Here is a 24,507-nt window from a genome sequence, read left to right on the forward strand (position 1 = left end):
GGCCTCCTGTACCTGCGTAACAGGCTCTAGGAGTGGGGCTGAATGGCCTCCTGTTCCTGCGTAACAGGCTTTAGGAGTGGGGCTGAATGCCCTGCTATTGCTGTATAACAGGCTCAAGGGGGGAGGCTGAATGGCCTTCTCCAGACCCTGTCTGAACACAAACCAGGCAGGTTCCGAGCTGATGGACCGGCTCTCTGTGTTTGAGGGAACGTTCGCTCCATCGAGGGGTGAGATCGGGGCATTCACAGGACCTAATGAACTCTCGCTGACCCTGCTCTCGCTCTCTTTGTTTCGGCATGGGTCTGATCTGATTCGAATGGGTTTCGATGGAGGTAAATGTGTGAAAACCTGTTTCTTACTGCTGACGTTTCGCAGTGCAAAGACCCAGATTAAGGCAGTTTGCGAAAATAACCTAGGGAGCAGGTTCGTTAGATATTGCAGGTCATAGTACTGGTGTTCTAAGTTATTGAGTTTCACAGCAGTGAGGGTAAGGATTAACCAGCTTTGCACGGCATTGACGAATTCTTCTGGCCTCTGTGTTGCTAAAAGGTTTTAGACGCACATGAGTAGGTTTTGACAAAATTCAAAAGCTTTAATAGAATGTGTATCGGTCAACAATTTCACCGTGTTCAGATCTAATTGCAAATCCTCAGGAGCTGAACCAACCCACGTCCAAATGCAGCAGGACCTGGGCAATATCCAGGCCTGGACTGGCAAATGGCAAGTAACCCTTCATGCCACACAAATGTGATGTTCAATGGTGTTACCATCACTGAATCTCCCCACTATCAACATCCCGGGGGTTACCATTGACCTGAAACAGAGCTGGAGCCAAACATAAAAATGCAGCAGCTACAAGAACAGGTCAGAAGCTGGGAATCCTGCAGTGAGTAACTCCCCTCCCGACTCCCCGAAACCTGTCTACTATCAACAAGACACAAATCAGGAATGTGATAGAATTGGGAATACTGGAAAAATGCCTTTACCTAGAGAGTTAGGGAATTGGGGACTCGCTCCCATGGGGAGTGGGGAGAGAATTGGGGACTCACTCCCGTGGGGAGTGGGGTCAGAATGGGGAACTCGCTCCCATGGGGAGTGGGGAGAGAATTGGGGACTCGCTCCCGTGGGGAGTGGGGTCAGAATGGGGAACTTGCTTCCATGGGGAGTGGGGAGAGAATTGGGGACTCGCTCCTGTGGGGAGTGGGGAGAGAATTGGGGACTCGCTCCCATGGGGGGTGGGGTCAGAATGGGGAACTCGCTCCCATGGGGGGTGGGGAGAGAATTGGGGACTCGCTCCAGTGGGGATTGGGGTCAGAATGGGGAACTCACTCCCATGGGGAGTGGGGAGAGAATTGGGGACTCGCTCCTGTGGGGAGTGGGGTCAGAATGGGGAACTCGCTCCCATGGGGAGTGGGGAGAGAATTGGGGACTCGCTCCTGTGGGGAGTAGGGAGAGAATTGGGGAACTCGCTCTCGTGGGGGATGGGGAGAGAACTGGGGACTCGCTTCTGTGGGGAGTGGGGTCAGAATGGGGAACTAGCTCCCATGGGGAGTGGGGAGAGAATTGGGGACTCGCTCCTGTGGGGAGTGGGGTCAGAATGGGGAACTCGCTCCCATGGGGGGGTGATCGAGGCATATAGTGGGGGAACTGGATAAAGACACAGCTGGAAAGAGTTAGAGCCATAAGGGGATGGGGTGACATGAGGGGTGGGCCTCATATGAAGCAGAAAAGCCAGCAGCGAGCTCAGGGGCCGTGCATAAGTGACGTGCAATTTGTTGTGAATTTAAGACAACCCCGCAGAAATAAAAGCATAAACAGTTGCTAAATAACTCGGTTGGAAAGTTGAGATTGAAGATCTATGGTCTCAGATCAGTTTTGATCCTCTAAATGGTCGTGGCTTTTCAAGATCTTTGACCAAGGTGTGATTCTGTTGACTCATCCTGCTTAGAGACGGTTTAACACCCTCAACCCACAACAGCACACACACACACTCGTTCAGTGGTTAGAGCCCAGACTCAGAGTTCGCATTGAGAGGCTGGGAGCTCTGCAACTACTGATGGGAGCCATGGTGAATATTACAGCCGGGACAACAACGAGGGATAGTGTGGGCCCGGAGCAAACACGAGGAATAGTGTGGGCCCGGGGCAAACACGAGGAATAGTGTGGGCCTGGGGCAAACACGAGGGATAGTGTGGGCCCGGGGCAAACACGAGGGATAGTGTGGGCCCGGAGCAAACACGAGGAATAGTGTGGGCCCGGGGCAAACACGAGGAATAGTGTGGGCCCGGGGCAAACACGAGGAATAGTGTGGGCCCGGGGCAAACACGAGGAATAGTGTGGGCCCGGGGCAAACACGAGGAATAGTGTGGGCCCGGGGCAAACACGAGGGATAGTGTGGGCCCGGGGCAAACACGAGGGATAGTGTGGGCCCGGAGCAAACACGAGGGATAGTGTGGGCCCGGGGCAAACACGAGGAATAGTGTGGGCCCGGGGCAAACACGAGGAATAGTGTGGGCCCGGGGCAAACACGAGGGATAGTGTGGGCCCGGGGCAAACACGAGGGATAGTGTGGGCCCGGAGCAAACACGAGGGATAGTGTGGGCCCGGAGCAAACACGAGGGATAGTGTGGGCCCGGGGCAAACACGAGGAATAGTGTGGGCCCGGAGCAAACACGAGGGATAGTGTGGGCCCGGGACAAACACGAGGAATAGTGCGGGCCCGGGGCAAACACGAGGAATAGTGCGGGCCCGGAGCAAACACGAGGAATAGTGCGGGCCCGGGGCAAACACGAGGAATAGTGCGGGCCCGGAGCAAACACGAGGGATAGTGTGGGCCCGGGGCAAACACGAGGGATAGTGTGGGCCTGGGGCAAACACGAGGAATAGTGTGGGCCCGGGGCAAACACGAGGGATAGTGTGGGCCCGGAGCAAACACGAGGAATAGTGTGGGCCCGGGGCAAACACGAGGAATAGTGTGGGCCCGGAGCAAACACGAGGAATAGTGTGGGCCCGGGGCAAACACGAGGAATAGTGTGGGCCCGGGGCAAACACGAGGAATAGTGTGGGCCCGGAGCAAACACGAGGAATAGTGTGGGCCCGGGGCAAACACGAGGAATAGTGTGGGCCCGGGGCAAACACGAGGAATAGTGTGGGCCCGGGGCAAACACGAGGGATAGTGCGGTCCCGGGGCAAACACGAGGAATAGTGTGGGCCCGGAGCAAACACGAGGAATAGTGTGGGCCCGGGGCAAACACGAGGAATAGTGTGGGCCCGGGGCAAACACGAGGGATAGTGTGGGCCCGGGGCAAACACGAGGGATAGTGTGGGCCCGGGGCAAACACGAGGAATAGTGCGGGCCCGGGGCAAACACGAGGAATAGTGCGGGCCCGGGGCAAACACGAGGAATAGTGCGGGCCCGGGGCAAACACGAGGAATAGTGCGGGCCTGGGGCAAACACGAGGGATAGTGTGGGCCCGGGGCAAACACGAGGAATAGCGTAGGCCCGGGGCAACAACGAGGAATAGTGTAGGCCTGGGGCAACAACGAAGAATAGTGTGGGCCTGGGGCAAACACGAGGAGTAGTGTAGGCCCGGGGCAAACACGAGGGATAGTGCGGGCCCGGGGCAAACACGAGGAATAGTGTAGGCCTGGGGCAAACACGAGGAATAGTGTGGGCCTGGGGCAAACACGAGGAATAGTGTAGGCCTGGGGCAAGCACGAGGAGTAGTATAGGCCCGGGGCAAACACGAGGAATAGTGTGGGCCCGGGGCAAACACGAGGAATAGTGTAGGCCCGGGGCAAACACGAGGAATAGTGTGGGCCTGGGGCAAACACGAGGAATAGTGTAGGCCCGGGGCAAACACGAGGAATAGTGTGGGCCTGGGGCAAACACGAGGAATAGTGTGGGCCTGGGGCAAACACGAGGAATAGTGTGGGCCTGGGGCAAACACGAGGGATAGTGTGGGCCCGGGGCAAACACGAGGAATAGCGTAGGCCCGGGGCAACAACGAGGAATAGTGTAGGCCCGGGGCAACAACGAAGAATAGTGTGGGCCTGGGGCAAACACGAGGAGTAGTGTAGGCCCGGGGCAAACACGAGGGATAGTGCGGGCCCGGGGCAAACACGAGGAATAGTGTAGGCCCGGGGCAAACACGAGGAATAGTGTAGGCCCGGGGCAAACACGAGGAATAGTGTGGGCCTGGGGCAAACACGAGGAATAGTGTAGGCCTGGGGCAAGCACGAGGAGTAGTGTAGGCCCGGGGCAAACACGAGGAATAGTGTGGGCCCGGGGCAAACACGAGGAATAGTGTAGGCCCGGGGCAAACACGAGGAATAGTGTGGGCCTGGGGCAAACACGAGGAATAGTGTAGGCCCGGGGCAAACACGAGGAATAGTGCGGGCCCGGGGCAAACACGAGGAATAGCGTGGGCCTGGGGCAAACACGAGGAATAGTGTGGGCCCGGGGCAAACACGAGGAATAGCGTAGGCCCGGGGCAAACACGAGGGATAGTGTGGGCCCGGGGCAAACACGAGGAATAGTGTGGGCCTGGGGCAAACACGAGGAATAGTGTGGGCCTGGGGCAGACACGAGGAATAGCGTAGGCCCGGGGCAAACACGAGGGATAGCGTGGGCCCGGGGCAAACACGAGGAATAGCGTGGGCCCGGGGCAAACACGAGGAATAGCGTAGGCCCGGTGCAAACACGAGGAGTAGCGTAGGCCCGGGGCAAACACGAGGAATAGTGTAGGCCCGGGGAAAACACGAGGAATAGTGTGGGCCCGGGGCAAACACGAGGAATAGTGTAGGCCCGGGGCAAACACGAGGAATAGTGCGGGCCTGGGGCAAACACGAGGAATGGCGTAGGCCTGGGGCAAACACAAGGAATAGCATAGACCTGGGGCAAACACGAGGAATAGTGTAGGATTGGGAAACATGAGGAATAGTGTAGGCCGGGGAAACATGAGGGACAGTGTAGACCAGGGAAACATGAGGAATAGTGTAGGCCTGGGAAACATGAGGAACAGTGTAGGCCTGGGAAACACAAGGAATAGTGTAGGCCTGGGAAACACAAGGAATAGTGTAGGCCTGGGAAACACAAGGAATAGTGTCGGCCTGGGGCAAACATGAGGGATAGTGTAGGCCTGGGGAAACATGAGGGACAGTGTAGGCCCGGGGAAACACGAGGGACAGTGTAGGCCCGGGGAAACATGAGGGACAGTGTAGGCCCAGGCAGAGTGAGACTCTCTGGAAACCATGACAGAGATCCAGATGTGGAGCTGTGAGTGCTGTGTGTTCACTGAACAGGGGACTGTGAGCTCTGTGTGTATATGTGTGCCCTGACATTGACAATTTTAGTGTCAGCTTTGCCTTGACTCAGCCCCCAGCCCCCACGGTCCTTGCTGTGGGGGCTGGGGGACGGCCTAGCGCGTGCGTGTGAACGCACCTTGGAGCAGGGCAGGAAGTTCGTCTCAGCCTGGGGCATTACTGCTGACTGAGCACCATCTCAAACCTCGCCACCACTCCAGCCCTTCCCCCCCCACCACCCCACTTCCCCACCCACCCCGCTCAATACTCACACAGGAAGGAGAACATTTCGAGTCTCCCACCCACAGCTTACACCACAGAGCTTTGTGTCTTTTTTCTTTCGAAATCGCTGTCTCTCTGCCTCCTGAACGCCACCCCCCCCCCCCCCCACCCCGGACTCTCACGCACGCACACCTCCCAGTAGCTTCTTAACTATGAGCTGTGCTGAGGGTCAGGTCTGTAGGCCCCAAACCGCCCACATCCAAAATACCAGCCCCTCTTTCAGTATAAAGTCCCCAGTCACCTTCTGGGGTGGGGGGCCGGGGGTGGGGGGAGGTGGCGGTGAATGAGATCGTACCGCTATGTATGAGTTAGTTTGGATCAGAAATTCTTGCAGACTTCAACGTAACCAGCCATGCCCTGGCTCTCTGGGCAAGGGAACTCCAGAAATTCACCTCCTCCCGCTCCCTCCTCATGGAAAAGGTGCAGAGGAGATTTACCAGGATGTTGCCTGGAATGGAGGGAAGGTTTTACGAGGAAAGGTTGAGAGAGCTGGGGCTTTTCTCTTTAGAACGACGAAGGACGAGAGGTGACTTGACAGAGGTGTACAAAATGAGAGGTGACTTGACAGAGGTGCACAAAATGATCAGAGGTATAGAGAGAGTGGACAGCCAGAGACTTTTTTCCTAGGGTGGAGGTAGCCATTATGAGGGGGCATGGTTTTAAAGTGAGTGGAGGGAGACGTCAGAGGTAGGTTCTTTACTCAGAGAGTGGTAGGGGCATGGAATGCATTGCTGGAGAGGGTAGTGGAGTTGGCCTTATTAGGGGTATTTAAATGGCTATTAGACAGGCATATGGATGATAATATAAGGTAGGGGTGAAGGTTAGATAGGCCTTAGGATTAGGGTAAAGGTTCAGCACAGCATCGTGGGCCGAAGGGCCTGTACTGTGCTGTACTGTTCTACGTTCTATGTTCTGTCTACATTTGAAACAGCCAGGCACGTAGAACAGGATTCCACCCTGTCTATCGAATTCCTTGCTGCAGTAATTATACAGCTATTGCAGTCTGTCCCTGTTTTCGGGAACAGATTCTTCCTTTTATTTATAATAAGACCCCAAAACAGGAGGGTTTGGGGTCTACAAAAGACTCTGAGGAGGGATTGATATTTTTTCCAGAATTTTTAAAGCCCGAAAGCTTTTTCACACAGAGGGTGGTACGTGTGTGGAATGAGCTTCCAGAGGAACTGGTTGAGGTGGGTAAAGTTACAACATTTAAAAGACATATGGACAAATATATAGATAGAAAATATTTAAAAGGCTATGGACGAAATGCAGGGAAATGGGATTAGTTTAACCTGGACTGCAGGGTCTGTCTCCATGCTCTATAACTCAACGAGGATTGACAGTATAAGCCAACAATTTTGCTGAAGAGATATTCGGGACTGATGAAGGAGGGGACATTCTAGAATTGGACACAGTCTCAGGAGAGTGACTAGCCAAGATCTTCACCCCAGGGCAGGGGAGTCCAAAACTAGAGGGGCATAGGTTTAAGGTGAGAGGGGGAAAGATCTAAAAGGGACCTAAGAGGTGACTTTTTCACGCAGGGAGTAGTGTGTGGATGGAATGAGCTGCCAGAGGAAGTGGTGGGGGCTGGTACAGTTACAGCATTTAAAAGGCATCTGGGTGGGTATATGAATAGGAAGGGTTCAGAGGGATATGGGCCAAATGCTGGCAAATGGGACTGGATGAATTTAGGATATCTGGCAGGCCTGTTTCCGTGTTGCACATATATACGGAATGCTCTGCCCCAGAAGGCAGTGGAGGTCAAATCTCTGGATACTTTCAAGAAAGAGTTGGATAGAGCTCTTAAAGATAATGGGATCAAGGGTTATGGGGATAAGGTAGGAACAGGATACTGATTGTGGATGACCAGCCATGAGCATAATGAATGGTGGTGCTCGCTTGAAGGGCCGAATGGCCTACTCCAGCACCTGTTGTCTAATGTCATTGATCTACAAGAGGCAAGTCTTTGAAGAGTGAGATGAGGGGGCATTTCTTCACTCAGAGGTTGGAGAGTGCAGATTCTATGATAGGAACCCTACAGTGCAGAAATCTGCCATTCAGCCCATCAATCCTCAAAATAGTGTCCCTCCCAGAGCCACCCTGTCCCGTTCCCAAGGCTAACCTACTTAGCCTGCACATCCCTGGGCACTATGGGGCAATTTAGCACGGCCAATCCACCCTAACCCCCACATCCCTGGGCACTATGGGGCAATTTAGCACAGCCAATCCCACCCTAACCCGCACATCCCTGGGCACTACGGGGCAATTTAGCACGGCCAATCCCACCCTAGCCCGCACATCCCTGGGCACTACGGGACAATTTAGCACGGCAAATCTACCCTAATCTGCTCATCTTCGGACCGTGGTAGGAAACCGAAGCAGACACGGGGAAAATGTGCAAACTCCACACCGTCAGTCACCTGAGGCTGGAATCGAACCTGGGCCCATGGCGCTGATAGGCAGGAATGCTAATCGCTGAGCCACAGTTCCACCCCACTCTGTTTCTAAGTATCTATCTTGAGTAGCCGGGGATGACAGATCCTATGTTGCAGGCTCAGACAACTGATCGAAGAGGAACCTGAGGCAGTGGTCTGTCTGTCACTTGGTTCACAGGGACTGGAGGAGGCCATTCAGCCTTCCCCAGGGAGCCTGTACCACCCTTCAATTGAGGGGGATGGTTGCACAGTGGTGCTGTTTCCAGGATATTAATTGAGACACAGGCTCTCTTCAGTGAGAGATTTTACATTGAATTGATGAATAATTCCAGAAGAAAACACTTTTGTTAACAATGGATATCAGCTTGTTGCCTTAAGAGGCAATCTGGTTCATCATACTCTTTCGGGGAAGTAGGTCTTACTGGGAGTTCTAGCTTGTATCTAACCCCATGCTGTCCCGGTCCTGGGATGGAGGACAGCATAGAGGGAGCTTTACTCTGTATCTAACACCCCTGCTGTCTCTGTCCTGGGAGTGTTTGATGGTGGGGGCCAGTGTAGAGAGAGCTTTACTCTGTATCTAACCCCCCTGCTGTCTCTGTCCCTGGGAGTGTTTGATGGTGGTGGGGAGGGGTTGGAATGTAGAGAGAGCTTTACTGTGTATTTAACCCCATGCTGTCCCTGTCCTGGGAGTGTTTGATGGGGGTGGGGAACAGTGCAGAGGGAGCTTTACTCTGTATCTAACACCCCTGCTGTCTCTGTCCTGGGAGTGTTTGATGGGGGGGGGGGGGACAGTGTAGAGGAAGCTTTACTCTGTATCTAACTCTGTGCCGTCTCTGTCCTGGGAGTGTTTGATTTGATGACAGTGTAGAGAGAGCTTTACTCTGTATCTAACCTCCCTGCTGTCTCTGTCCCTGGGAGTGTTTGATGGTGGGGGGGAGGGGTTGGAATGTAGAGAGAGCTTTACTGTGTATTTAACCCCATGCTGTCCCTGTCCTGGGAGTGTTTGATGGGGGTGGGGAACAGTGCAGAGGGAGCTTTACTCTGTATCTAACACCCCTGCTGTCTCTGTCCTGGGAGTGTTTGATGGGGGGGACAGTGTAGAGGGAGCTTTACTCTGTATCTAACTCTGTGCCATCCCTGTCCTGGGAGTGTTTGATTTGATGACAGTGTAGAGAGAGCTTTACTCTGTATCTAACCTCCCTGCTGTCTCTGTCCCTGGGAGTGTTTGATGGTCGGGGGGGGGGGGGGGAGGTTGGAATGTAGAGAGAGCTTTACTGTGTATTTAACCCCATGCTGTCCCTGTCCTGGGAGTGTTTGATGGGGGTGGGGAACAGTGCAGAGGGAGCTTTACTCTGTATCTAACACCCCTGCTGTCTCTGTCCTGGGAGTGTTTGATGGGGGGGACAGCGTAGAGGAAGCTTTAGTCTGTATCTAACTCTGTGCCATCCCTGTCCTGGGAGTGTTTGATTTGATGACAGTGTAGAGAGAGCTTTACTCTGTATCTAACTCCCCTGCTGTCTCTGTCCCTGGGAGTGTTTGATGGTGGGGGGGGTGGTGGTGGTTGGAATGTAGAGGAAGCTTTACTGTGTATTTAACTCTGTGCTGTCTATGTCCCTGGGAGTGTTTGATGGGGTGGGGGCGGTGACAGTGTAGAGGGAGCTTTACTCTGTATCTAACCCCGTGCTGTCCCTGCCTGGGGAGTGCTTGATGTTGGGGCACAGTGTAGAGGGAGCTTTTCTCTGACTCTAAAGCAGTGAGTTGTGGAATGATTAAATGAATCGAGAACCTGATTTGCTCATTGGCCAAAGCTTCCTGCAGAGCATAGAGGAAACATTTGCTGCAGTGTCCCACAGTCTTCGCAAAAACTCAAAAGCACATTATGTGGTGGTAACGCAGTTTCACGTTCAAACTGTGGCTCTGTGCAGGTCTGTGGGAGGAACTTTGCATGTTCTGTCAAGGGAGAGAATTAACCAGCGGTGGCTTCGTGCTGAGTTAAATGATATCTGGTGGCCCTCGGAGAATGGAACCCAACTTTTGCGGTCCCACCAGCCCCCACACAATGTGCCCCAGTCTCGGGTAGTCTCCCTCGAATGTCACGCCTATCCCTTGCAAAATCCACAAGATCGTATTCTCTTCCAGGTCCGTACAGAGGAACGCTGGCTTGTGGATTCTAATGTTGCTTCATTGCATATGGGGAGGGGGGCAGAGAGGGTGGGCTGGCTCACAGTGAGATTTCAGGGTGTTAACATCGCAGAGTAGAGGGAGGACACATTATCTAACTCCGGGCTCTCCCTGTCCCTGGGAATGTATGATGGGGGACGGTGTAGAGGAAGCTTTACTCTCCATCTCAACTCGTGCTGTCCCTGTCCTTGGGAGTGTTTGGTGGGTTGAACAGTGTCGAGAGAGCTTCACTCTCTATCTAATCCCATGCTGTCCTTGTACTAGGATGGGGAACAGGGTAGAGTAAGCTTTACTCTGCATCTAATGCCATGCTGTCCCTAAACTAGGATGGGGAACAGGGTAGAGAGAGCTTTACCCTGCGTCTAACCCCACGCTGTCCCTGTCCGTGGGAGTGTTTGATGGAGGAACAGTGCAGGGGGAGCTTTACTCTGTATCTAACGCCATGCTGTCCCTGTCCTGGGAGTGTTTGATGGGGGGGGTTCAGTGTAGGGGGGAGCTTTACTCTCTATCTAACCCCATGCTGTCCCTGTCCTGGGAGTGTTTGATGGGGGGGGGGTTCAGTGTAGGGGGGAGCTTTACTCTGTATCTAACGCCATGCTGTCCCTGTCCTGGGAGTGTTTGATGGAGGAACAGTGCAGGGGGAGCTTTACTCTGTATCTAACGCCATGCTGTCCCTGTCCTGGGAGTGTTTGATGGGGGGGGAGGTTCAGTGTAGGGGGGAGCTTTACTCTCTATCTAACCCCATACTGTCCCAGTCCTGGGAGTGTTTGATGGGGGGGTGGTTGAGGAACAGTGGAGAGGAAGTTTAGCTGCGAACTTGCTGGAGGAGTGTGGAGAGCCCAGCTTAATCACTGGGCAAGGCTGTCTCTGTGGAATGAGAGAGAGAGAGAGAGAGGGACACAGGGAGATGGCGGTGGAAGCGGGTATATTCTGTTGGTATGGTAGCACAGAGATTGACGATTCACAGTCGGTCCAGCAAAAACCAGAACTTGTTTCTTTGCAGATTGAGGCTTCTTCTCAGTCAGACTCAAAAAAAAGCTTAGACAGGAAAACCAACAAGCTGCAATTATATTTTTAATTCTGATTTTTTGGTTCTGCTTTGCTGGGCCCATAAGTGCCTTTAACTGTCACATCGCACCCAGTCTGAGATTGGCCTTGATAAGGTGCTGTTGATCAGGTGAATGACGCACTTTCAATATTCATTTACAACGGCAATTACTTTGGTTCAATTTCACCCGACCCTCCCGTGCCCACCCCACCAACCACCTCATAGCTGACCCTCCGACAGCGCCCGCTCCCTCAGCGCTGACCCTCCGACAGTGCCCACTCCCTCAGCACTGACCATCCGACAGGGCCCGCTCCCTCAGCACTGAACATCCGACAGCGCCCACTCCCTCAGCACTGACCCTCCGACAGTGCCCACTCCCTCAGCACTGACCCTCCAACAGTGCCCACTCCCTCAGCACTGACCATCCGACAGCGCCCGCTCCCTCAGCACTGACCTTCCGACAGCGCCCCCTCCCTCAGCACTGACCCTCCCAACAGTGCCCACTCCCTCAGCGCTGACCTTCCGACAGTGCCCACTCCCTCAGCACTGACTCTCCAACAGTGCCCACTCCCTCAGCGCCGACCCTCCGACAGTGCCCGCTCCCTCAGCACTGACCCTCTGACAGCGCCCGCTCCCTCAGCACTGACCCTCCAACAGTGCCCACTCCCTCAGCGCTGACCTTCCGACAGTGCCCACTCCCTCAGCACTGACCCTCCGACAGCGCCCGCTCCCTCAGCACTGACCCTCCGGCAGCGCCTGCTCCCTCAGCGCTGACCCTCCGACAGTGCCCGCTCCCTCAGCACTGACTCTCCGAGAGTGCCCGCTCCCTCAGCACTGACCCTCCAACAGTGCCCACTCCCTCAGCGCAGACCTTCCGACAGTGCCCACTCCCTCAGCACTGACTCTCCAACAGTGCCCACTCCCTCAGCGCCGACCCTCCGACAGTGCCCGCTCCCTCAGCACTGACCCTCTGACAGCGCCCGCTCCCTCAGCACTGACCCTCCGGCAGCGCCTGCTCCCTCACCGCTGACCCTCCGACAGTGCCCGCTCCCTCAGCGCTGTCCCTCCAACAGTGCCCGCTCCCTCAGCACTGACCCTCCGACAGTGCCTGCTCCCTCAGCACTGACTCTCCGACAGTGCCCGCTCCCTCAGCACTGACCCTCCAACAGTGCCCACTCCCTCAGCGCTGACCTTCCGACAGTGCCCACTCCCTCAGCACTGACTGTCCAACAGTGCCCACTCCCTCAGCGCCGACCCTCCGACAGTGCCCGCTCCCTCAGCACTGACCCTCTGACAGCGCCCGCTCCCTCAGCACTGACCCTCCAACAGTGCCCGCTCCCTCAGCACTGACCCTCCGACAGCGCCCGCTCCCTCAGCACTGACCCTCCGGCAGCGCCTGCTCCCTCAGCGCTGACCCTCCGACAGTGCCCGCTCCCTCAGCGCTGTCCCTCCAACAGTGCCCGCTCCCTCAGCACTGACCCTCCGACAGTGCCTACTCCCTCAGCACTGACTCTCCGACAGTGCCTGCTCCCTCAGCGCTGACCCTCCGACAGCGCCCGCTCCCTCAGCACTGACCCTCCAACAGTGCCCACTCGCTCTGCGCCGACCCTCTGACAGTGCCCGCTTCCTCAGCACTGACCCTCCAACAGTGCCCGCTCCCTCAGCACTGACCCTCCGACAGCACCCGCTCCCTCAGCACTGACCCTCTGGCAGCGCCTGCTCCCTCAGCGCTGACCCTCCGACAGTGCCCGCTCCCTCAGCGCTGTCACTCCAACAGTGCCCGCTCCCTCAGCACTGACCCTCCAACAGTGCCTGCTCCCTCAGCACTGTCTCTCCGACAGTGCCTGCTCCCTCAGCGCTGACCCTCTGACAGTGCCCGCTCCCTCAGCACTGACCCTCCAACAGTGCCCACTCGCTCAGCGCTGACGCTCCGACAGTGCCCACTCCCTCAGCACTGACCCTCCGACAGTGCCCGCTCCCTCAGCACTGACCCTCCAACAGTGCCTGCTCCCTCAGCACTGACCCTCCGACAGTGCCCGCTCCCTCAGCACTGACCCTCCAACAGTGCCCACTCTCTCAGCACTGACCCTACAACAGTGCCCGCTCCCTCAGCACTGACCCGCCAACAGTGCTCACTCGCTCAGTGTTGACCCTCTGACAGTGCCCACTCCCTCAGCACTGACCGTCCAACAGTGCCCACTCTCTCAGCACTGACCCTCCAACATTGCCCACTCCCTCAGCACTGACCGTCCAACAGCACCTGCTCCCTCGGTACTGACCCTCCAACAGTGCCCACTCGCTCAGTGTTGACCCTCTGACAGTGCCCACTCCCTCAGCACTGACCGTCCAACAGTGCCCACTCTCTCAGCACTGACCCTCCAACAGTGCCCGCTCCCTCAGCACTGACCCTCCAACAGTGCCCGCTCCCTTAGCACTGACCCTCCAACAGTGCTCGCTCCCTCAGCACTGACCCTCCGACAGTGCCTGCTCCCTCAGCACTGACCGTCCAACAGTGCCCACTCGCTCAGCGCTGACCCTCCGACAGTGCCCACTCCCTCAGCACTGACCCTCCGACAGTGCCCGCTCCCTCAGCACTGACCCTCCAACAGTGCCTGCTCCCTCAGCACTGACCCTCCGACAGTGCCTGCTCCCTCAGCACTGACCGTCCAACAGTGCCCACTCTCTCAGCACTGACCCTCCAACAGTGCCTGCTCCCTCAGCACTGACCGTCCAACAGTGCCCACTCTCTCAGCACTGACCCTCTGACAGTGCCCGCTCCCTCAGGACTGACCCTCCAACAGCGCCTGCTCCCTCGGTACTGACCCTCCAACAGTGCCCACTCGCTCAGTGTTGACCCTCTGACAGTGCCCACTCCCTCAGCGCTGTCCCTCCAACAGTGCCCGCTCCCTTAGCACTGACCCTCCAACAGTGCCCGCTCCCTCAGCACTGACCCTCCAACAGTGCCCGCTCCCTCAGCACTGACCGTTCAACAGCACCTGCTCCCTCGGTACTGACCCTCCAACAGTGCCCACTCGCTCAGTGTTGACCCTCTGACAGTGCCCGCTCCCTCAGCACTGATCCTCCAACAGTGCCCACTCCCTCAGCGCTGAGGTTCCATCCACCATCCCGCTCTATCTTACCACATAGCTCTCCATGTATCTGATCATCACTCCCTTTCATGCCATCACTTCACATCACACTCCCTCTTCTCTCCATCTCTCCCTCGCCTTTGATTGCCTGATATTCCTCAGTGTCAGGGAATTTTTTTCAGGCAGGAGGCACAGCAGCTTGTGGCAAGACTCTTCCTGAATGAACGCCTTTGCACAGAGAGTGGTTTGAGTCTGGAAAACGTTGTGAACTCAGGGGGGAGACAGTTTCATGAATGTCCTTTAGGGAAGGAAATCCGGCATCCTTACCTGGTCTAGGCCTCCCTGTGACTCCAGACCCCAGAGATCAGATTGAGTCTGAAATGCCCTTTGATGCATTCGAGATGGTCATTAATTATCTGTGCGCAGCCAGCTCTACCCACATCCAGATGAATGGGTGGCATAGTGGCTCAATGGTTTGCGCTGCTGCCTCCCAGCATCAGGAACTCAATTCGATTCCACCCTCAGGCAATTGTCAGTGTGGAGTTTGCATTGTCCCGTAGTGCCCAGGAATGTGCAGGTTAGGGTGGATTGGCCGTGCTAAATTGTCCCGTAGTGCCCAGGGATGTAGGGGTTAGGGTGGATTGGCCGTGCTAAATTGTCCCGTTGTGCCCAGGGATGTGCGGGTTAGGGTGGATTGGCCATGCTAAATTGTCCCGTAGTGCCCAGGGATGTGTGGGTTAGGGTGGATTGGCCGTGCTAAATTGCCCCGTTGTGCCCAGGGATGTGCGGGTTAGGGTGGATTGGCCATGCTAAATTGCCCCGTAGTGCCCAGGGATGTGGGGGTTAGGGTGGATTGGCTGTGGGAAATGCAGGCTCGCAGGGATCGGATTAAGGGATGGAATTCTCTTCAGGGGGTCAGTGTGGACTCGATGGGATGAATGGCCTGCTTCTACATTGTAGGGACTCTGTGATTCTTTGTAGAAAAGGGTTACAACCCCACCTTAAGGTGGAAGAGAGTGAATTGTGCGCTCTGAGGGGCACTGAGGCAGAATGAGCCTCCTTCCACGCTGTAGTAATTCTGTGAGACAAAAGTGGATGTTTTTGAGGACATTAATTAATTCAGAGCATGCCCCTTAACTCTGTTTAAACAGAGGATGCACAGCTCCGAAACAGAAAGGGGGGACATAGTGCTCTGTAAACTGATAATGAAGTGGAATGTGTTGTCTTCTCCCTCTCTGTCTCTTTAAGCCGTAGTTTGGGGAGATACTACTACAGCAGAGAAATCGTAGGAACTGTTACACTATTACAGTTGAAGAAGGGTCTAGGCCCGAAACGTCAGCTTTCCTGCTCCTCTGATGCTGCTTAGCCTGCTGAGCTCATCCAGCTCTACACCTTGTTATCACACACTATTACAGCTGATTTGTTCTCGTCAGAGAGACCCCCGTCCCAGTATTGCCTAGGCAAATGACCAATGAGGCAGACACTAAATCAGTTTGCCCCAGTTTAAAAAGTGAATGCTCCCGGGAATCAGCATGAAAGTGTCTAATTTTTCATTTCTCTCTCTCTGTTTAGGTAATGCAGTTGCCAAAAAGACACACAGATGTAAGTTTTCCACTGTTCAAACATCCTGCACTCTAGGGAGCACTGCTGTTTTATCGCGAAGGGAACCTGGGATTGGGTTTACACTGGGCACAAAGGAATTTCTGGCTGGGATCCAACCGAGGAATTCCTGAGGAGTTTGGGGGCTGCAGTTGAAACACAGAATAACAGATACCCCCCGGGAGGGAGTTACAGACTGGAAACTAATCAAGGGGTTCGGGGTGGTTTATATACAGAATAACAGATACCCCGGGAGGGAGTTACAGACTGGAATCTGATCGAGGGGGTGCGGGGGAGTTTATATACAGAATAACAGATACCCCCCCGGGGAGGGAGTTACAGACTGGAATCTGATCGAGGGGGTTCGGGGGGGATTATATACAGAATAACAGATACCCCGGGAGGGAGTTACAGACTGGAATCTGATCGAGGGGGTGCGGGGGGGTTTATATACAGAATAACAGATACCCCGGGGAGGGAGTTACAGACTGGAATCTGATCGAGGGGGTTCGGGGGGGTTTATATACAAAATAACAGATACCCCGGGAGGGAGTTACAGACTGGAATCTGATCGAGGGGGTTCGGGCGGGTTTATATACAGGATAACAGATACCCCGGGAGGGAGTTACAGACTGGAATCTGATCGAGGGGGTTCGGGGGGGGCTTATATACAGAATAACAGATACCCCCCGGGAGGGAGTTTCAGACTGGAATCAGATCGAGGGGGTTCGGGAGGGTTTATATACAGAATAACAGATACCCCCCGGGGAGGGAGTTACAGACTGGAATCTGATCGAGGGGGTTCGGGGGGGTTGATATACAAAGTAACAGATACCCCCCGGGAGGGAGTTACAGACTGGAATCTAATGAAGGGGTTTAAACACCGTGACATGGGAGCCTGTGGGTTGGTGGGTGTTGAGTTGATGTTTGCTGGTTGTGCTTCGGAGAAATCATTTGTTGCCTCTGCCCTGAAGCATGGGATCGGGTCTTCGGCTGGTATTTTGTAGTGACGGGACCCTGTGGGTGGGGGATTTCACTAGCATTGGCAAGCAGGCTGGCAAAAGGTCAGGTTGTGGCCGAACGCAGACAGGAAGACCACAGCCTGAAATGCCAACCCTATACTTGATGTGAGCTTCGCCCATCCTTTACCCACCTCTCCCCTTAGCCCCATGTGATGCCCAGAACCCCCTTACATCAGTGAAGTGCACGGGGTGCCAGTCCCTTGACCCCTCCCCCCTCCTCAAGTCTGGGCACCACCACTCCTTGCGAGCGCTCTCCGGAATGCCAGGGGAGGCCATTCAGCCACTGAGCTGGTGCACCCCCGCCATGATACCTCCCGGCTGTGCCCGAGCCTCATGCCCGAGGAGCTGGGGTTGGGTTTTTTTGGGGCGGTGTGGGGGAAGGCAAGGGGGTGGGAGAGAGAGTGGAGAAAGACAGTGGGAGGAGAGGGACAGAGAGAATTAGAGAAAGAGAGTGTGGGTAGGTTGGTGGATGATGGGGAGGTGCCCCTTTCTGAAGAGGTTCGCACTTGAACACAGTACCCCCTCCCCCTCAATCGGGATAGCCCACCCCTCTCAGTGCTGAGGAGGACATCAGCCTGTGATGCTTCATGCAGTTGAATATCTGCCTGCGACTTGCTTCCTACATAACAGGCTGGAGCTGAAGGCTGGTGAGAGATAGAGAGATACAGGGAGAGAAACACAGGGAAGGGAGGGAAGTTGGATGAGAGGATGGAGGAGAGAGAGAGAGGAAGGAACTAGAAAGAGAGGGAGAGACAGACAGAACCAGGGAATAGAGGGAGGTGGACAAGAGAGTTGAGGAGAAAATGGAATTAGGAAAGAAAAAGTAGAGAGAAAAAGGGAAATGAGGGAGGTAGATAGTGTAGAAAGGAGGGAACGAGAAAGAAGGACAGAGGGTGGTATGTAGGACAGGTGAGGTAAAAGAGAGGGAGGGAGAGAATCAGAGAGAGAGAGAGAGAGAGAGAGAGAGAGAAGGGAGAGAGAAAAACTCTCAGAGAGAGAGAGAGAGGGATGGAGATAGAGTGTGGGAAAGAGTTGGAAAGTGAGAGAAACAGAGAGAGGGAGGGAGGGATAGGGAATGTGTGTGTGAGAGAGAGAGAGAGAGAGAGAGAGAGAGAAAGTTAAAGAGAAGGGAGAGAGAAAAACACTCAGAGAGAGAGGTAGATAGAGTATGAGAGAGAGAGAGAGAGGGATGGAGATAGAGTGTGGGAAAGAGTTGGAAAGTGAGAGAAACAGAGAGAGGGAGGGAGGGATAGGGAATGTGTGTGAGAGAGAGAGAGAAAGTTAAAGAGAAGGGAGAGAGAAAAACACTCAGAGAGAGAGGTAGATAGAGTATGAGAGAGAGAGAGAGAGGGATGGAGATAGAGTGTGGGAAAGAGTTGGAAAGTGAGAGAAACAGAGAGAGGGAGGGAGGGATAGGGAATGTGTGTGAGAGAGAGAGAGAAAGTTAAAGAGAAGGGAGAGAGAAAAACACTCAGAGAGAGAGGTAGATAGAGTATGAGAGAGAGAGAGAGGGATGGAGATAGAGTGTGGGAAAGAGTTGGAAAGTGAGAGAAACAGAGAGAGGGAGGGAGGGATAGGGAATGTGTGTGAGAGAGAGAGAGAGAGAGAGAGAAAGTTAGAGAGAAGGGAGAGAGAAAAACACTCAGAGAGAGAGAGGGATGGAGATAGAGTGTGGGAAAGAGTTGGCAAGTGAGAGAAACAGAGAGAGGGAGGGAGGGATAGGGAATGTGTGTGAGAGAGAGAATTAGAGAGAGAGGGAAAGATTTGGAGAGTGGGGCGAGGGGAAATGTGAAGAAAGAAATGGAGAGAGGGGGGAGAGGGAGAGTGAGAGAGAGAAAGAGTGTAGAAAGTGCGAGGGAAGGGAGAATCAGAAAGAAAGAGTGATGGCTGTAATAAGAGAGAGAGAGTGCAAATGAGGGAGAGAGATAGAAGTTGGAGTGGGGAAGGAGAGGAGAGGGTGAGGGGAAAATATTATTGTAGAGTTTGCGAGGGATGGGGGAGGTAAGGCCTGTAGGCTGAGGCTGTTTTCTAAGCACACAAGCCCCCTCCCCAAACACTCAGCCCACGCTGCGGTAATTGATTGCCAACCCTGTCCCGTATGGAAGGGGGCACAGGTGGTGAGAGGGCCCTGGGACAGGATACGCAGCTGCTCGAGACCCTTACCCACCCTCACCACCGCCAACCCACGCCACACGCTTTTGGCGCACGCTCTGGGCCAGCCGAAGCTGCCACCTGTGCTTGCTCACTTCCAACACTCAGCGCCTCCTCACCCCACCCCCACCTTCGTGGCCTGGGGCAGGGAGGAGGAGGGGGCAGGGACAGGAGAAGTCAATTCACCTGCCCCGTCGGAGGGTGAGGGCCTGCTGCTTTAGGTTTGGCTAATGTCCCGGCTTCCTGGGAATTGAGGACTCCATTTGCGTGGCACCTTTTCACTGCCCCAGGCCATCCCGCAGTAGTTGGCAGAGAGAGGGAGGAAGAGGGTGTGAGGCAGCAAGAGAGAGACAGAGAAGAGGCTGAAGAAGATAATGATGGAGGGGGGAGAGAGTGAGAGGGGCAGGAGTGGGGGAAAGATAGAGGTGGGAAGGGAGGCACAAGAGGCAGAAAGAGAGAGGAAAATGATCCAGAGGGAGAAGCAAGAAGGAAGAGGAAGGGAGATAGGGTGTGAGGCAGGAGGCATCGAGGGATAGAGAGAGAGACAAGGGAGACAGACGGAGAGAGAAGGAGAGAGGGACAGAGACAGAGGAGGGAGAGAGGAGAGAGGGACTCAGACAGACAGAGAGAGAGCGACAGAGAGAAATGGTTGGAGGCAGAGAAAAAGAGAGACTGAGAGAGAGAGAGAGATAGAGATAGAGAGAAAGAGAGACAGAAAGATGGAGAGAGAGAAAAGGAGATAGACAGAAACAGGGAAGGTGAGAGGCAGGAGGGAGACAGATATATAGAGAGACAGAGATACAGGCAGGAGGGAGAGATACAGAGAGACAGACAGAGAGGGTGTGAGGCAGGAGGTGGGAGAGAGAGATATAGAGAGAGAGACGGACTGAGACCGTGTGAGGCAGGAAGGAGACAGATATTTCAAGAGACAGGCAGGGAGGGTGTGAGGCAGGAAGGCGAGATTTATATATTGTATATAGAAAGACAAATGAGAGCGATGGAGGTCCGTGTGAGAAACGGAGGGATTGGGGAGAAAAAAAGAAGACACGGAAACGGAGAGGAAAGAGAGCACGGTGAAGAGGAAGAGAGCGGGGAGACCAGAGAGGGAGGGTAAAGATAGATGGGGGGGTGGTGGGAGGAGTTGAATTCAAGGAGACCCAGCCCATTGTAGAGACCGGTGAGCGAGAGCTCCTGGAGGTGAGCAGCCTCTAGCAGGTGGTGACAGACAGAGAGAGAGAGAGAGAGAGACCGCGGTCTCGTCCTCCTCCCCGCTCTCACACCATAACTCCTCGGCAGTTAGCAGATGTACAGAGAAGCCACAAGCTGCAGAAGAACAGCAATGAGAGGTAAGTGAGCGGCTGTTTTGATCTCGGAAAGCCCGTGGAACAGCCAATGTGTCAGCCCTTCTGTAAAAATCCTCTGCTATTACCTCGCTCCTGTCCACCAAACTCCCCACGGGCACCAGAAAATTCCTTTTTAAATAACCCCCGCTTTTGAAAAATTGTGGTGATCCTGCTCTCTTCCAGGCGGTGCCTCTGAACTCCCAGCAACTTTCTCTGTCAACAAAGTAATTCTCCTCCCTCCAATCATTGATGCCCCTCTGCCCACCAGCACCCCCGACTTCTCTGGTAACCTTCCTCGTTCGCCTCATTCGAACCTCAATTCACAATCTTCCACTTCCATCACTCTGAATAGACCAGCTTCTCCCCATCTCTCTCTCTCCTCATCCCCATTCTCGGGAACTCGTGAAACCCTTCCCAAAAATGCAGGTGGAGACAGAATTCTTAGAATTATAGAATCCCTATAATGTGGAAGCAGGCCATTTGGTCTATCGAGTCCATACTGACCCTCTGAAGAGCATCCCACCCAGGCTAACCCAGCATTTCCCATGGCCAACCCAACCTAACCCGCACATCCCTGGGCACTACAGGACAATTTAGCACGGCCAACCCAACCTAACCCACACATCCCTGGGCACTATGGGACAATTTATCACGGCCAATCCACCCTAACCCGCACATCCCTGGGCACTACGGGACAATTTAGCACGGCCAACCCACCCTAACCCACACATCCCTGGGCACTACGTGACAATTTAGCACGGCCAATCCACCCTAACCCGCACATCCCTGGGCACTACGGGGCAATTTAGCACGGCCAATCCACCCTAACCCGCACATCCCTGGGTACTACGGGACAATTTAGCACGGCCAACCCACCCTGACCCGCACATCCCTGGGCACTACGGGACAATTTAGCACGGCCAATCCCACCCTAATCCGCACATCCCTGGGCACTATGGGACAATTTAGCATGGCCAATCCTCCCTAACCTGTACATCCCTGGGCGCTACGGGACAATTTAGCACGGCCAACCCACCCTAACCCGCACATCCCTGGGCACTACGGGACAATTTAGCACGGCCAATCCTCCCTAACCTGCACATCCCTGGGCACTATGGGACAATTTAGCATGGCCAATCCACCCTAACCCGCACATCCCTGGGCACTATGGGACAATTTAGCATGGCCAATCCACCCTAACCCGCACATCCCTGGGCACTACGGGACAATTTAGCACGGCCAATCCCACCCTAATCCGCACATCCCTGGGCACTACAGGGCAATTTAGCATGGCCAATCCTCCCTAACCTGCACATCTTTGGACTGTGGGAGGAAACTGGAGCACCCAGAGGAAACCCACGCAGACACGGGGAGAGAATGTGCAAACTCCCCACAGATGGGCGCCTGAGGGTCGTATCGAACCTGGGTCCCTGGCACTTTGAGGCAGCAGCGCTCCCCACTGAGCCACCTAACACAACCTGCCCCCTGAGGGGTCCTAACTAGTAATCAATAAATGGTTTTGGCCTGACTCTCTCTCCCTGTATTCTCCAGTCTGTTTATAAAGCCAGCTTTCTCAGATTTGTACAGATTTCTCCTCTCTCCTTCTCGGGATGGAAGAGGAATGGATGGGTCTGAGAAAAGGAATGTTGTCGGGGATGGAGGGTTTGAGTTATCAGGAGAGGCTGGATTGGTCCGGAAGTTTTTCACTGGACTGTAGGAGGTTTAGGGGTGACTTGATACGTGTTTATAAAACCATGAGGGGTATAGATGAGGCTGGTGAATTTTTCCCAGTGTGGCCGGTTTCAAGACTAGGGGGCATATTTTTAAGAGGAGAGGAGAAAGATTTTAAAAAGGTATTTTTTCACATAGTGGTTCATGTGTGGAATGATCTTCCATGGGAAATGGTGGATGTGCATACAGTTACAATGTTTAAAAGTGCATGGAAAGATTTGGGGGGAATATGGGCCAGGAGCAGGCAGGGGGGATTATGGTCAGCATGGATTGGTTGGGCTGCAGGGACTATTTCTGAGCTGTTTGACAGTATGACTCCATGAGGAATGGGAGGAGAAAAGGGCGAGACAGTTGGGACATAGAGAGAGAGAGAGAGAGATAGAGAGAGAGAGAGAGGAGAGAGCAACAGGCAGACAGAAAATGGGTGAGAGGAGAGGACGGGGGTGCGGAGAGAGAGAGAGGGGGGGAGTGATAGAAAGGGAATGTGGGGAGAGATTGGGGGACACAACGAGGGGTGGATGGGGTGACAGAGAGAGGGAGAGACAGAAACAGAAGGGAGGGGAATGGGGGGGAGAGAGACAAGGCATAGGGAGAGAGGGGAAGGGTGTGGAGGAGAGAGAGAGAGATGAACAGTGACAGAAAGGGGGTGAGAGAGAGACAGAAGGGACAGTCAGACAGACAGAGAGACAGCAAGAGGGAGACAGACAGTGGGGGACAGGGGGGTGACAGAGAGAGGGGGGGACAGAGAGAGATGGTGGACAGAAGGAGAGGGGGAACAGAGACAGAGAAGGGGACAGAAAGAGATAGAAGGGGACAGAGAGAGAGAGAGATGTGGGGGGGACACAGACAGATACAGAGCCAGAGAGGGGTACAGAGAGAGGGGGAGAGGCAGAGACAGTGGGGGACAGAGAGGGAGGATGGACAGATGAAAGGGGGGGAACAGAGACAGAGAAGCGGACAGAAAGAGATAGAAGGGGGCAGAGAGAGAGAAGGGCACGGGGGGTGCAGAGAAAGGGGGGAACAGAGAGAGAGGGAGGGACAGAGAGAAAGAGAGAGCAAGAGAAGGGGCTAGAGAGAGAGAAGGGGAAAAAGAGAGAGAAGGAGACAGACAGAAAGAGAGAAGGGGACAGACAGAAAGAGAGAAGGGGACAGAGGGGAGGGGGACAGAGAGAGAGAACGGGACGGGAGGGCACTAAGAGAGAGGGAGGCAGAAAGAGGGGGTAGAGAAAGAGAGGGAGACAGAGAGGACGGGGGGACAGAAAGAGAGGGAGAAGTGCAGAGAGAGGGGGTGAGAGAAGCGGGGGCTGAGAAGAAGTCACCCGTACCCCCTCCCAGGATCCCAGCGCTGCTGTCCTCTCCTGAAGCGACACTCGGAGCTGAGGCTTCGGCAGGCCAAATCAGTTGCTTGGCAGCCCACGGGCCGACTTAGCCTTTTCTGCCGATCACGCTCAGGGCCTCTGGTACCTCACCGATCCCTGCGGGCAGATCTGGATTGCATCCTGAGGGTGGGGGTAAAGAAAACAGGTTGCTCGACTGTGGAAGTCTTTCCAAACGTCATATCTGGCCTAAGCTCTGGAATCTGCTCGCTAAACCTCTGTGTCCCTGTGTTTCTCTGATTCCCCTTAGGTGTTTCCCTGGGATAGTTTGTGTAATAACAGCTCCAGTGAGGGATATGGTACAGTGTAAAAGGTGCTACATAAATGCAGTTCGTCATTGAAGGGTTGGGGTAAGGCAGTTAGTAAGTTTGCAGACAATGTCAAAATTGACGGTATTATAGACAATAGACGAGAGACAATAGGTGCTGGAGTAGGCCATTCGGCCCTTCGAGCCAGCACCACCATTCATTATGATCATGGCTGATCATCCACAATCAGTTTCCTGTTCCTGCCTTATCCCCATAACCCTTGATTCCACTATCTTTAAGAGCTCTGTCTATCTCTTTCTTGAAACTATCCAGAGAGTTGGCCTCCACTGCCTTCTGGGGCAGAGCATTCCATATATCCACCACTCTCTGGGTGAAGAAGTTTCTCCTCAACTCTGTTCTAAATGGCCTACCCCTTATTTTTAAACTGTGTCCTCTGGTCCTGGATGCCCCCATCAGCGGAAACATGCTCCCTGCCTCCAGATTGTCCAATCCCTTAATAAACTTAATAAACCCGCCCAGTTACAGGAAGGATATTATTAAGCTCAAAAGGGTTCAGAAGACATTTACCAGGATGTTGCTGGAAGTGGAGGGTTTGAGATGTAAAAGTAGACTGAAAAGTCTGGGACTTTTTCCCACTGGAGTGTAGAGGTTGAGGGGTGATGTTATTGAGTTTTATA

At 54.4% G+C, this 24,507-nt stretch overlaps 1 protein-coding gene across 1 annotated transcript in view; it reads left to right on the top strand.

Annotated features, from left to right (window-relative positions):
- LOC125449716 (nuclear receptor ROR-alpha A-like) overlaps nt 1–24,507 on the top strand; it is a 68,849-nt gene that overhangs the window by 17,362 nt on the left and 26,980 nt on the right. The window contains exon 3 of the mRNA XM_059642980.1: nt 15,912–15,941. Within this exon, the coding sequence (XP_059498963.1) occupies nt 15,912–15,941 (30 nt within the window). The remainder of the gene's footprint in view (nt 1–15,911; nt 15,942–24,507) is intronic.

This window comes from Stegostoma tigrinum, chromosome 47 (assembly GCF_030684315.1).
Source record: "Stegostoma tigrinum isolate sSteTig4 chromosome 47, sSteTig4.hap1, whole genome shotgun sequence".
Classification (NCBI taxonomy): domain Eukaryota; kingdom Metazoa; phylum Chordata; class Chondrichthyes; order Orectolobiformes; family Stegostomatidae; genus Stegostoma; species Stegostoma tigrinum.